The sequence below is a fragment of the Equus quagga genome, chromosome 18, assembly GCF_021613505.1.
Source record: "Equus quagga isolate Etosha38 chromosome 18, UCLA_HA_Equagga_1.0, whole genome shotgun sequence".
Lineage (NCBI taxonomy): Eukaryota > Metazoa > Chordata > Mammalia > Perissodactyla > Equidae > Equus > Equus quagga.
In genome coordinates, this window is record NC_060284.1 from 26,267,383 (window position 1) to 26,282,287 (window position 14,905).

At 34.4% G+C, this 14,905-nt stretch overlaps 1 protein-coding gene across 3 annotated transcripts in view; it reads right to left on the reverse strand.

Annotated features, from left to right (window-relative positions):
- HFM1 (helicase for meiosis 1) overlaps positions 1-14,905 on the reverse strand; it is a 104,638-nt gene that overhangs the window by 75,655 nt on the left and 14,078 nt on the right. For all 3 annotated transcript variants that reach the window (XM_046645131.1, XM_046645130.1, XM_046645129.1), the window contains exons 4-6: positions 13,862-14,174; positions 10,073-10,329; positions 9,754-9,801 (exon numbers count right to left, since the gene is read on the reverse strand). In XM_046645131.1, coding sequence (XP_046501087.1) covers positions 9,754-9,801; positions 10,073-10,329; positions 13,862-14,174 — 618 coding nt within the window. The remainder of the gene's footprint in view (positions 1-9,753; positions 9,802-10,072; positions 10,330-13,861; positions 14,175-14,905) is intronic.

The window sequence follows — 14,905 nt, forward strand, 5'->3', positions numbered from 1 at the left end:
ATAGAATTAAATGAAAAATTAGACCAGATGGACTTAATAGATATAAATAGAACACTCCATCCAAAAACAGCAGGTTACACATTCTTCTCAAGTGCACAAGGAACATTCTTAAGGATAGACCATATCTTGGGAAACAAAGCAAGCCTCAATAAATTCAAGAGGGTTGAAATAATATCAAGCATCTTTTCTGATGACAATGCTATGAAACTAGAAATCAACTACAAGAATAAAGCTGGGAAAGGGGCAAAAATGTGGAGACTAAACAACATGCTACTGAACAAACAATGGATTATTGAAGAAATTAAAAAAGAAATCAAATATTATCTGGAGACAAATGAAAATGAAAACACGCCATACCAACTCATTTGGGACACAGCAACAGCAGTCCTCAGAGGGAAATTCACTGCAATACAGGCTCACCTCAATAAACAAGAAAAACCTCAGATAAGCAATCTCAAACGACACCTAACAGAATTAGAAAAAGAAGAATAAACAAAGCCCAAAGTGAGTAGAAGGAGGGAAATAATAAAAATTAGAGCAGAAATAAACGATATTGAAACAAAAAAGACAGTAGAAAGGATCAATGAAACAAAGAGCTGGTTCTTCGAAAAAATAAACAAAATTGACAAAAACTTAGCCAGACTCACTAAGAAAAAAAGAGAGAAGACTCAAATAAATAAGATTAGAAATGAGAGAGGAGAAATCACAATAGATACCACAGAAATACAAAGGATCATAAGAGAATACTATGAAAAACTATATACCAACAAACTGGACAACCTAGAAGAAATAGATAAATTCTTAGACTCTTACAACCTCCCAAAACTGAAGCAGAAAGAAATAGAGAATCTAAATAGACCAATCACAAGTAAAGAAATCAAAACAGTAATCAAAAACTTCCCCAAAAATAAAAGTCCAGGACCAGACAGCTTCTCTGGAGAATTCTACCAAACAGTCAAAGAAGATTTAATACTTATCCTTCTCAAACTATTCCAGAAAATTGAGGAAGATGGAGCACTTCCTAACACATTCTATGAAGCCAACATCACCCTGATCCCAAAACCTGACAAGGACAACACAAAGAAGGAAAACTACAGGCCAACATCACTGATGAACATAGATGCAAAAATCCTCAACAAAATTTTGGCAAACCAAATATACCAATACATTAAAAAGATTATACACCATGATCAAGTGGGATTTATACCACGGACACAGGGATGGTGCAACATCCGCAAGTCAATCAATGTGATAAACTATATTAGCAAAATGAGAAACAAAAACCACATGATCATCTCAATAGATGCAGAGAAAGCATTTGACAAGTCCAACATCCATTTATGATAAAAACTCTCAATAAAGTGGGTATAGAAGGAAAGTACCTCAACATAACAAAGGCCATATATGACAAACCCACAGCCAACATCATATTCAATGGGCAAAAACTGAAAGCCATCCTTCTGAGAACAGGAACAAGACAAGGATGTCCACTCTCACCACTCTTATTCAACATAGTACTGGAGGTTTGGGCCAGAGAAATTCAGCAGGAAAAAGAAATAAAAGGAATCCAAATAGGCAATGAAGAAGTGAAACTCTCACTGTTTGCAGACGGCATGATCTTATATTTAGAAAACCCCAAAGAATCCATAGGAAAACTATTAGAAATAATCAACAGCTACAGCAAAGTTGCAGGATATAAAATCAACATACATAAATCAGTAGCATTTCTATACTCTAACAACGAACTAACAGAAAAAGAACTCAAGAACACAATACCATTCACAATCACAACAAAAAGAATAAAATACCTTGGGGTAAATTTAACCAAGAAAGTGAAAGACCTATACAACGAAAACTATAAGACTTTCCTGAAAGAAACTGATGATGACATAAAGAGATGGAAAGAATTCCATGCACATGAATTGGAAGAATAAACATAGTTAAAATGTCCATACTACCTAAAGCAATCTACAGATTCAATGCCATCCCAATCAGAACCCCAATGACATTCTTTACAGAATTAGAACAAAGAATTCTAAAATTCATATGGGGCAACAAAAGACCCCGAATTGCTAAAGCAATCCTGAGAAAGAAGAACAAAGCTAGAGGCATCACAATCCCTGACTTCAAAGCATACTACAAAGCTACAGTAATCAAAACAGCATGGCACTGGTACAAAAACAGGTGCACAGATCAATGGAACAGAATTGAAAGCCCAGAAATAAAACCACACATCTATGGACAACTAATCTTCAACAAAGAAGCTGAGGGCCTACAATGGAGAAAAGAAAGTCTCTTCAACAAATGGTGCTGGGAAAACTGGAAAGCCACATGTAAAAGAATGAAAATTGACCATTCTTTTTCACCAGTCCCAAAAATAAACTCAAAATGGATCAAAGACATAAAGATTAGACCTGAAACAATAAGTCTTCTAGAAGAGAACATAGACAGTACACTCTTTGACTCAGTATCAAAAGGATCTTTTTGGACACCATAACTCCTCAGACGAGGGAAACAACAGAAAGAATAAACAAATGGGACTTCATCAGACTAAAAAGCTTCTTCAAGGCAAGGGAAAACAGGATTGAAACAAAAAAACAACCCTCTAGTTGGGAAATAATATTTACAAGTTATTTATCTGACAAAGGGTAAATCTCCATAATATATAAAGAACTCACACAGCTCAACAACAAAAAATCAAACAACCCAATCAAAAAATGGGCAGCGGACATGAACAGACATTTCTCCAAAGAAGATATATGGATGACCAATAGACACATGAAAAGATGCTCATCATCAGGGAAATGCAAATCAAAACTACACTAAGATATCACCTTACATCTGTTAGAATGGCAAAAATATTCAAAACAAAAAGTGACAAATGTTGGAGAAGTTGTGGAGAAAACGGAACCCTCATACACTGTTGGTGGGAATGCTAACTGATGCAGCCACTATGGAAAACAGTATGGAGACTTCTCAAAATATTAAAAATAGAAATACCTTATGACCCAGCCATTCCACTACTGGGTATCTATCCAAAGAACTTGAAATCAGTAATTCCAAAAGTCCCATGCACCCCTATGTTCACTGCAGCATTATTTACAATAGCCAAGACATGGAAGCAACCTAAGTGCCCATCGACTGATGATTGGATAAAGAAGATATGGTGAATATATATACAATGGAATACTACTCAGCCATAAAAAAGGATAAAATCGTCCCATTCTCAACAAAATGGATGGACCATGAGGGTATTATATTAAGTGAAATAAGCCACATAGAGAAAGACAAACTCTGTATGACTCCACTCATAGGTGGAAGTTAAACATATAGACAAAGAGAACTGGGTCATGGTTACCAGGGAAATGGGGAGTGGGGGGAGGGCACAAAGGGTGAAGTGGTGCACCTACAACATGACTAACAATAGTGTAAAACTGAAATTTCACAAGGTTGTAAACTATCATAATCTTAATAAAAAGTTTAAAAAAAAAAGAAACCAGCCTTACAAGAAGTGCTAAAGTGACTCATTTAAGTGGAAAAGAGAAGACCACAAACAGGAATATCATTTAAAAAAAGCAGTAAAATCAGTGGTACAGGAAAATATACAATAAACATAGCAGATCAATGACCTGTGAAGCTTGATATGAGGGTCAAAAGATAAAAGCACTAAAATTATCTATTTTGATAATAAGAGGGTAATGGATATACACGCACAAAAAAAAAGGTTAGATATGATATCAAAAACAAAAAATGTGGGAGGATGGGAGTAAAAGAGTAGAGCATTTAGCAGAAGGTCAAACTAAAGAGACCATGAACTTAATACAGATTGCTATATACGTAGGTTATTATATATGAACCACATGTTAGTCAAAAACCAGAAACCTATAATAAATACACAAAAAACTAAGAGAAAGGAACTCAAACATAATACTAAAGACAGCCATCAAACCACAAGGGAAGACACTAAGAGAAGAAGAAAGGAACAGAGAACTACTAAAACACACAGAAAAAAAGCAACAAAATGACAATAAGTACATTCTTATCAATAGCTACTTTAAATGTCAATAGACTAAATGATCCAATCAAAAGGCACAGGGTGGCCAACTGGATAAAAAAACAAAACCCATATATATGCTGCATACAAGAGACACACTTCAGACCTAAAGACACTCACAAACTGAAAGTGAAGAGATGGAAAAAGATACTCCATGCAAATTACAATGCTAATAAAGCTGGGGTAGCAATACTTATATCAGACAAAATAGATTTTAAAACAAAACTGTAACAAGAGCCAAAGAAGGGCACTACATAATGATAAAGAGAACAATCCAACAAGAGGATATAACACTTGTAAATACCTATGCACCCAATAGAGGAGCATCTAAATATATAAAGCAATTATTAACAGACATAAAAGGAGAAATAGACAGCAACACAATAATGCTAAGGGACTTTAACACTCTGCTTAGACCAATGGATAGATCATCCAAACAGAAGATCAATAAGGAAACATTGGCCTTAAATGACACATTAGATCAGATGGACACAGTAGCTATACACAGAACATTCCATCCAAAAACCACAAAATACACATTCTTTTCAAATGCATGTGGAACATTCTCCAGGATAGATCAGGTACTAGGCCAAGGCCACAAAACAAGTCTCAATAAATTTAAGAAGACTGAAATAATACCAAGCATTTTTTCTGACCACAACAGTATGAAACTAGAAATCAACTACAGGAAGAAAATCGGAAAAGCCACAAATATGTGGAAACTAAACAATCTTACAGTGCACCTAAAGGAACTGGAAAAAGAACAAAAAACAAAGCCCAAAATCAGTAGAAGGAAGGAAATAATAAAAATCAGAGCAGAAATAATGAAATAGAGACTAAAAAAAAAAAACAGAAAAAATTAATGAAACTAAGAGCTGGTTCTTTGAACAGATAAACAAAATTGGCAAGCTTTTAGCTAGACTCACTAAGAAAAAAAAAGAGAAGGCTCAAATAAATAAAATCAGCAATGAAAGAGGAGAAATTATAATGGACACCTCAGAAACACAAAAGATTATTAAGAGAATACTAGGAAAAGCTATATGCCAACAAATTGGATAATCTAGAAGAAATGGATAAATTCTTAGAATCACACAACCTCCCAAAACTGAATCAAGAAGAAATAGACAATCTGAATAGACCAATTGCCAGTAAGGAAATAGAAACAGTAATCAAAAACCTCCCTGAAAATAAAAGTCCAGGACCAGAGGGCTTCCCTGGTGAATTCTACCAAACATTCAAAGAAGACTTAATACCTATCCTTTCCAAACTCTTCCAAAAAATTGAAGAGGAGGGGAAGCTTCCTAACTCATTCTATGAAGCAAACATTACCCTGATACCAAAACCAGATAAGGACAAGACAAAAAAGAAAATTACAGGCCAATATCACTAACGAACATTGATGCAGAAATCCTCAAGAAAATACTAGCAAATCGAATACAACACATTAAAAAGATCATACACCATGATCAAGTAGAATTTATTCCAAGGATGCAGGGATGGTTCAACACATGCAAATAAATCAACGTGATATACCATATTAACAAAATGTAGAATAAAAATCACATGATCATCTCCATAGTTGCAGAGAAAGCATTTGATAAGATACATCATCCATTTATGATAAAAACTCCAAATAAAATTGGTATAGAAGGAAAGTACCTCAACATAATAAAGGCCATACATGACAAACCCACAGCTAATATCATTCTCAATGGAGAAAAACTTAAAGCTATCCCTCTGAGAACAGGAAACAGACAAGGATGCCCACTTTCACCACTCTCATTCAACACAATATTGGAAGTCCTAGCTAGAGCAATCAGGCAAGAAAAATAAGTAAAAGGGACCCAAATTGGAAAGGAAGAAGTGAAACTGTCACTATTTGCAGATGACACTGATTTCATATCTAGAAAATCCTACAGAATCCACCAAGAAACTTTTAGAAATAATAAATGAATACAGTAAAGTTGCAGGATACAAAATCAATATATAAAAATCAGTTACATTTTTATTCACTAACAACAAAGTAACAGAAAGAGAAATTAAGAATATAATCCCATTTACAATTGCAAAAAGAATAAAATACCTAGGAATAAATTTAACCAAAGAGGTGAAAGATGTGTACACTGAAAATTATAAAACACTGCTGAAAGAAAAAGAAGACATAAAGAAACGGAAAGATATTCCACACTCTTGGTTGGAAGAATTAACAAAGTTAAAATGCCAATACTCCCTAAAAGCAAACTACAGATTCAATGCAATCCCCATAAATGTTCCAAGGACATTTTTCACAGAAATGCAACAAAGAATCCTAAAATTTATATAGAACAACAAAAGACTCTGAATAGCCAAAGGAATCCTGAGGAAAAAGAACAAAGCTGGAGGTATCACACTTTCAGACTTCAAAATATACTACAAAGCTATAGTAATCAAAACAGCACGGTACTGGCACAAAAACAGACGTACAGATCAATGGAACAGAATTGAGAGCCCAAAAATAAACCTACACATCTATGGACAGCTAAGTTTTGACAAGAGAGCCAAGAACATGCAATGGAGAAAGGAAAGTCTCTTCAACCAATGGTGCTGGGAAAACTGAACAGTCATATGCAAAAGAATGAAAGTAGACCATTACTTTACACCATACACAAAAATTAACTCAGAATGGATTAAAGACTTGAATGTAAGACATGAAACTCCTGGAGGAAAACATAGCCAGTACACTCCTCAACATCGGTCTTACCAGCATATTTTCAAGTACTATGTCTGACTGGGCAAGGGAAACAATAGAAAAAATAAACAAATGAGACTATATCAAACCAAACATCTTCTGCACAGCAAAGGAAATCATCAACAAAACGAAAAGACAATCTAACAATTGGGAGAAGATACCTGCAAACCATGTATCTTATAAGGGGTTAATATCCAAAATTTACAAAGAACTCATATATCTCAACAACAAAAAAACTAACAACCCAATTAAAAAATGGGCAAAAGACCTGAATAGACATTTCCCCAAAGAAGATATACAGATGGCCAACAGGCATGTGAAAAGATGTTCAACCTCACTAATTATCAGAGAGATGCAAATCAAAACTACAATGAGATATTATCTCACACCCATCAAAATGGCTACAATTAACAAGACAGGAAATAATAAGTTTTGGAGAGGATGTAGAGAAAATGGAACTCTCATACACTGCTGGTGGGAGTGCAAACTGGTGCAGCCACTACGGAAAACAGTATAAGAGAGTCCTCAAAAAATTAAGAATAGAACTACCATATGATTCACCTATTCCATTGCTGAGTATCTATCCAAAGAACATGAAAACACAAATGCATAAAGATATATGCACTCCTATGTTCACTGCAGCATTATTCACAATAGCCAAGACTTGGAAGCAAACTTGGTGCCCATCAAGGGACGAATGGATAAAGAAGATGTGGTGTATATATATATATATATATATATATATACACACACATATACACACACACACACACACACACACACACAATGGAACACTACTCAGCCACAAAAAAGGATGAAATCTGGCCATTTGTGACAACATGGATGGACCTTGAGGGTATTATGCTAAGTGAAATAAGTCAGAGGGAGAAAGTTAAATACCATATGATCTCACTCATAAACAGAAGATAAAAACAACAACAAAGAAACACATAGACAGAGATTGGATTGGTGGTTACCAGAGGCGAAGGGAAGAGGGTGAAAGGAGTGATTAGGTACATGTGTATGGTGATGGATTGTAATTAGCCTTTGGGTAGTGAACATGATGTAATCTACACACAAATCGAAATATGATGTACACCCGAAATTATAATGTTATAAGCCAATGTTACCACAGTAAAAAATAAATAAAATACTATATGACTTTTTATATACTGTTACAACTGTTCAGATCTATTCTCTTCCCCACCTCCCATCTCAACAATGTTAACTCCCCAAGGGCAAGAATTCATTGTCTGTTTTCTTAACGGACATATCCCAAATACCTAGAATAGTGCCTGGCACACAGTAAATACTCAATTGACACAGGCTTGCATTTAGTAAATCAAGCAAATAATTTACAAATCTGTTTTACTTTCAGTTGTGCAGCGTGTCAGAGTATTTGTGCCCAAACAAAAATGTAATTTTGAGTTTGACAATCCATCAGCTTTTGAAGTAATCTCATTTTTCCTTCAAAATATGTCCCTTCCTATAAAATATTTATTTGTAACAAGCCCACAAGTGGGCCATCATGCTGAGTTTTCTCTCATTAGGTAGTTTCACATCAATTTGCATTCACAGAAATGAATGTTTGATTCACAGCAGATGTAGAATCAGTTTTCTAGCTCATGAGAAAACTCAGCTACTAACAACACTTATCATCAATATCAACCCTTGATATCAAATTTTTCCTTTCATTCAACAAACTCTCAGCAGTGTCACTGCAATTATATGGAATAGCAGGGAGGAAAATGTCTATAGAACTGAAAATGACAAGAGTACTGTGGCAGAATCAATATAACCACAGTTTCATTGTCCTAAGGACTCAAATACAGTAAATTATTCAAAAAGGAACAGAAAATAAGTTGTGTCAAAGTAATCCCAAAACTCTCCAATTACCATGAACAGCATTCAATCTTCTACTTTAAATACACACCTGGTAACAAAGTGTAACAGTTCAGTGAGTTTGACAGCAAATGAACTCTTTGGACAATAAATCAATGAACACAAGAGTAGGCCCCATTTTAACTAACAAAAAGACCTAAACAATAGAACCATTTCAGCTATGCTAATATAGCATTAAAACCTTTAAAATTCTTCAAAAGTTAGTGTATATTATGGCAAGTTCCAGCAAGAGTAAGAAGAACTTCCCATCATACAGATAATGAAACGAACTTTAACTGTTTACTACTAACCAATTTCCCATGTTCCCACCCTATTTAGATCACCAGAAAGAAGGAAGTGCAGCAGGACTGAGACCTATGCTGAACAGAAGCAAGAAACTCTTTTGCCAGAATAACTTCCTCACTTAGCCTGCTTTTCAAAATGTATTTGGAGATAGGATGATAAATAAGGCATGGTCCTTGCCTTCAAGGAGTTCATAGGTCACAGGGAAATAAACAGCTGATGAATTGTAATAAAATAGAATAAGTACACTATTATAGACATATGCAGGGTATCAAAGAAGCAAAGAGGATGTTACCTCCAGAACACATATGTACTCAAAATATTGCCCAGACATGTAAATCAGATTATAGGTATAAACTGCAATTAGGTTCTTTCAAAAAATACTAAATTTGTAAAAATGTCCCTAATTCACAGAATACCCCATTCTCATTCATTTCTCCTACCCATGTTTATCCCAATATGTTGTCCTTACCCAAAGCATAAGAAATTATCTGTATTAATTTGTAAGTAAATATGCTAAGAGTTGAGCCAACAATACAAATCTCATTTCTGTACTTATCTTGCTGCAGACTGGTAACAAACAGTGCACAAACTGGCACCTGCTTGCAGACCACACTTTGAATAGCACCACCTATCACACACAGTGGGTCTCTTACATAACCCAAAAGATTCATTTTTCCCTTTTTCTTTGTCAACCAAAATAAACTAATAGAGACAATGAAACAAAATGTTTAAAACTTAGAGTTTCAAATATAAAGTTGCTGTAGTAAAATAATTTAAAGGATACGGATTTCTGTGACAGCTTTCAAGGAATCTAAACCATTTTCTGTTACTCCTAAAAAAAAAAAAAATCCTACATACTTACATGGATATATTTTAAACTTTTCCCAAAAAACTGCTTCAATAAAATGTGCATAACTTTTTGAGAGAACAGTTAAAAAACATTAGATCACAGTTAAAAAATAATGTAATAATAAAGAAATGCAGAAATTATAGATTGAGAGATAACCTACTCAAATTTACTATATTTTTGTATTCTTCCATATGCTAAGAAATACGGACTAGTTTGTACTTTTACAAAACCAACTGAAAAAGCCAGGACTTCCCTTGAAATTCATGAAGCTGAGATGCAAGTGAAAAAGATGGTGCTTTGCCTTCTCTGATTTCAGAAGCAGAAACAGCATCACTTGCTGTAAACACGTTAATGTCTGAATATTGAGGTTTCTGCCTAGCATTACATTTCCATGACTTCCCTTTGTTCATTTCTGTTTCGACAATTTTCACTGAGCCAGTATGAGAATCCAAGTTTGCACTGTCGTTAGAATAAGCACTCTCATGTATATTGTCAGATATTTTAAATAATCTGCAAAAAAAAAACAAAACAAAACATGTTTACACTTGTAACGGTTGTTTAGAATGTGAAAAACTAGCATAAAATTGGTCCCTTTAAAAATACCCATAGATTATGGTTTATCAAACACAAAAGCTAATCATTCTCCTAAAATAAGACTTGTTAAGTTTACCACTGAATTACGTCTTCACTTTCCTAAGATAGCCCCAGTGATCCTTGATTCCTTGTATTCACACCCTTTTGTAGGCTCCTACTTTGAATCAGGACTGGAGAACTGTGGAAGTACAAGTGCATGACTTCCAGGGCTGGGTCATAAAAGACACTGTTGCTTCCACAAGGTCTCTTGGATCTCTCACTCCAAGGGGAGCTAGCTACTATGTCATGAGAACACTCAAAGGCCCACGTGGACAGGTACTGAGGCCTCTTGTCAGCAACCAGCACCAGCTTCCCAGATACTATCCAATAATCATTTTAGTATAACAAATATTTCTTTGGGGCCAGCCAGTGGCATAGTGGTTAAGTTTGCACATTCCACTTTGGCAGCCCAGGGTTCACAGGTTCGGATCCCAGGCACGGACCTACATACCACTCACCAAGCTATGCTGTGGTGGCATCCCACAAACAAAATAGAGGAAGATTGGCACAGATGTTAGCTCACTGACAATCTTCCTCAAGCAAAAAGAGGAAGATTGGCAATGGATAGTAGGTCAGGGCCAATCTTCCTTACCAAGAAAGAAAGAAAGGAAAGAAGGAAGAAAGGAAGGGAGGGAGGGAGGAAGGGAGGGAGGAAGGAAGGGAGGGAGGAAGGGAGGAAGGAAGGGAGGAAGGAAGAAAGGAAAAAGAAATACTTCTTTGCAAAGTTCTGGAAAACACAGAAAGACCATCTTTATGATTGTAATTTATTATATTTAACTGATCAAAAGACAATCCATCAAAGTAATTTGTTCACAACAGCCCTAAGGTATAAAGTGACCATTAAAGTTCCTAATATAACACTCACATCTTATAGACTAAGTAATGGGAATGACAGCAGGTATCAGTCTTACAGAATTCTGTAAGGAATAACGCCCAAATAAGTATTACGCAAATAGAGAATATTTTCCAACTTATTTTACTATTAATCTTAATGACATGTTTTCATATAAGAAACAGTCTTTCAAAAAAACTAGAGAGAGAGAAACCTGTTTCAGAACAAAGAGCAGAGTTGCATCCTCCAGTGCCAGCAGTTCTATCTTTGAAGACAGAAAATTCAAAAGCAGGTAGTTAATCTTAGATAATACAGTAGAATCCCATTATGAAATACTATTGAGGACAAAGAAAACACTTATGCCATAGGATGACTCCTTGCTATACACTATGCTGTTGGTTAAAAGCACAGACTTTGGAACCAGACAAACCTGGACATAAATCCAAAGCTCTTCCACTTCCTAGCTGTGTAACTTTAAAGTTAGAGTTTGAAATAAGTTTCTCAAACTATAAAAATAGTATCCACACGCTAGTTACCTAAATTCTCTGGACCTCAGATTCTTCCTAGGTCCTCTAGAACTCCCACCTCACAAATTCCCTTATGTCCTCAACTTCTTCACTCATTGTTATATTTACTTCCTAGTCTTAAAAATATATTGCTTTACCCTGGAAAATTCTTGCTCCTTAAAAATTCAAGTGGTAACTGCTAATTCTCCCATATCCAATGTACTCGATGGTTGAGAGTCTGTGTCTTCTTTTCCACCCAAATCTAGATTACTTTTCCACTCTCTCACAGAAGTATTTGTGCTATCTAGCTATACCACCCTGTAACTCTCCTCATAGCATATATCCATCTAGTCACTTTAGAATCTTTTCCTCTCAATCCCAAATTCTGCCATCATCTGGGTTGGCATCAACATTCATGTAGACAACTCACTGAAATCCTACCCTCTCAGTTTTTTAGGCATTCATCTCCAGTGGCTTTCTCCCTCACGTGATCTGAGTCACCTACTCTCTCACCTTAGACCTTGTCATTATCCAGAACTACAAAGTTACAGCAATCAAGATATTGTGGGATATATCCTTATGCCAGGCATAAAGACACACATATCGATCAACAGAATACAATTGAGAGTCCAGAAATACACCTTTAAGTGGTATAATAGGAAATATACATTTGGTCTTTGTTCCCAGTTCCCGGCACAGAGCTCCTAAAACCATCGGAATTTCCCGTGTGATGGGACTGACAGAAGCATCTTTTGTTATTCATAACAATGGGAAAGAAATCTAATTAGAACAATGGTAGGACTGTTGGACACTATAAAGGGTCTAGTTAAGGCTGATATCCATGAATTTTTTTATAACAGCTTTATTAAGATATAATTCACATATCATAAAATTCACTCTTTTGAAGTGTATGACTGATGGTTTTTTAGAATATTCACAAAGTTGTGCAACCATCACTATTATCAAATTTTAAAACATTTTTATTGCCCTCAAGAAGAAGTACAAAATGTTTATCATGGCCTACAAGACTCTGAGTGACGTGGTCCCTCCATACCTTACCTCTCCACTTTCTCTCTTACTTTAAACTAAACGAAATTTTCTCAGGAAAGGCCAAGCTCTGCTACTTAGCACATACTTTTGCACATACTATTCCTTCTGCCCAGAACACTCTCTTTCTTTATCTGCACTTAGCTTAATTCTATTCCTCCTTAAGGTTAAGCTTAAATATCACTTTTCAGGAAAGCCTTCCTTGCTCTGCAGAGCAGATTAGGCCCCCACGTTATATGTTCTAACAGTAGTTCTTAAAGGATGGTTGATCGTCCTTCAGGGAGTTCATAAAATCAAAGCTATTTTTGTAATACTACTAAGGCATTGTTTGCCTTTTTCTCTCTCATTCTCTCACTAGTTTACATGGAGTTTTCCAGAGGCTCCAAGTCACATGATATCATAACAGACTGAATGCAAAAGTAAATATGAGAATCAAACTATCTGTTATTAAGCTAGAAATTAAAGATTTGCAAAAACATAAAACAATGCCACTCTTCTCACTAAATTATTTTCTGTTTTAGAAAATAGTTATTTTTAATAAAAATACATTATTTATATTAACAAGTAGTGGGTTTATTATTATTTTTAAATAAATTAGAAAATAAATTTTTGCTTTTTCAGTTTTAATTTCTAATATGATTAAACATTGATAGATATAACCTACATAAACAAAAGCTCTATGGGAATTCTCAATAATTTTTAAATGTAAAGAGACAACAAAAAGTTCAAGAACCTCTGCTCTAACCATATACTTCATTAAAATAATTGTTGTACTACAAAGTATCTAATCAATTATTTTTAGTTATTTACCATCTGTCTCTCCCCCATTAAACTGTAAGCTCTCTGAAGGCAAGAACCTATGACTAGAACCCCAGAGTTTACAGAGTGTCTGGTACACAGTAGACTCTTTGTTGTTGATGTTTTTCTCACTTAGATTCTACCATACTTCACACTTTATTTTTAAATAAACACATAAATTTTCAACTTTATCTCTGAATATTATTTATTTCATTTAATTAATTACCTTTTTCTGAAGGCTGGTGTACACTTTCCTTTATCTTCTGCAGAATCAACTAATTTTGTATCATCTGGAACATTTTTCTCAGGTGCTTTCTCAGTGCCAATGTGATTTTTGTATTTCTGAGAAGAACCATATGTCAGCTTGCCAGCAACATGTGATAAATCATTGTTAGCTGCCCCTCCTAAATTTAGATCATCTTCTTTGTACTTATTAGAAGGGAAGGCAAATTGGAATTTTTGTGTTGATGAAATATAATTTGTGTTTTCATTAGTTATCTTCAAATTTGATGTTAACATTTTTGACCTCTTTTCCTGACCTACAAAAATTAAATATATTAATTACGACATGTTCTCCATGAAAACAAATTTTCAAAATGATGATGGAAAAATTTAATAAAAATTTTCAAGAGTTTACTAGGTAAATATTAAAGCCAAAAGAAAAGTATTAATATAATAACAAGATGATCTGTAATACCATATTGGTTTTGAAACACAGGTAATTGTTACTCTTATGGTATATCATATTACTGAGGGGCACTCAGAAATTAAATAAGAATTACTGAAATTAAATTTGAAATTTATATAAAACCTACAATATAAAATAGGTTTAATTCCTGACCCACAGAAATAACCATAATTGTAATATTTAAGTATTTTATCTCTATGCATGATATAAATATATAGTAATTACGAAGATTTTAAAATTTATATTAAAAATTTACACAAAGAAATACAAAAACCAATCATATAAAATGTTACTGAATATGATTCAGTATTAAAATACATGATACAATGCTTTTAACTTTGTAATCCTGCTTCTAAAATCAAGATAAAGGAATGCTTTCACCAGACAGAATTTCAAAGGTTTCTTTCCAGAGACTTTACAAGCATCTTTGGGAGGTTTAGGAGGAGTTTTGAGGCCTATTAGGGCTTAAATTTGATTTACCATCTATGTGTGTATATATATAAAAATATATTCTATGCCATATACATTCTGTATATTCTATATATGATTTGGTACGTACAAGAGTATACATAATATATATTT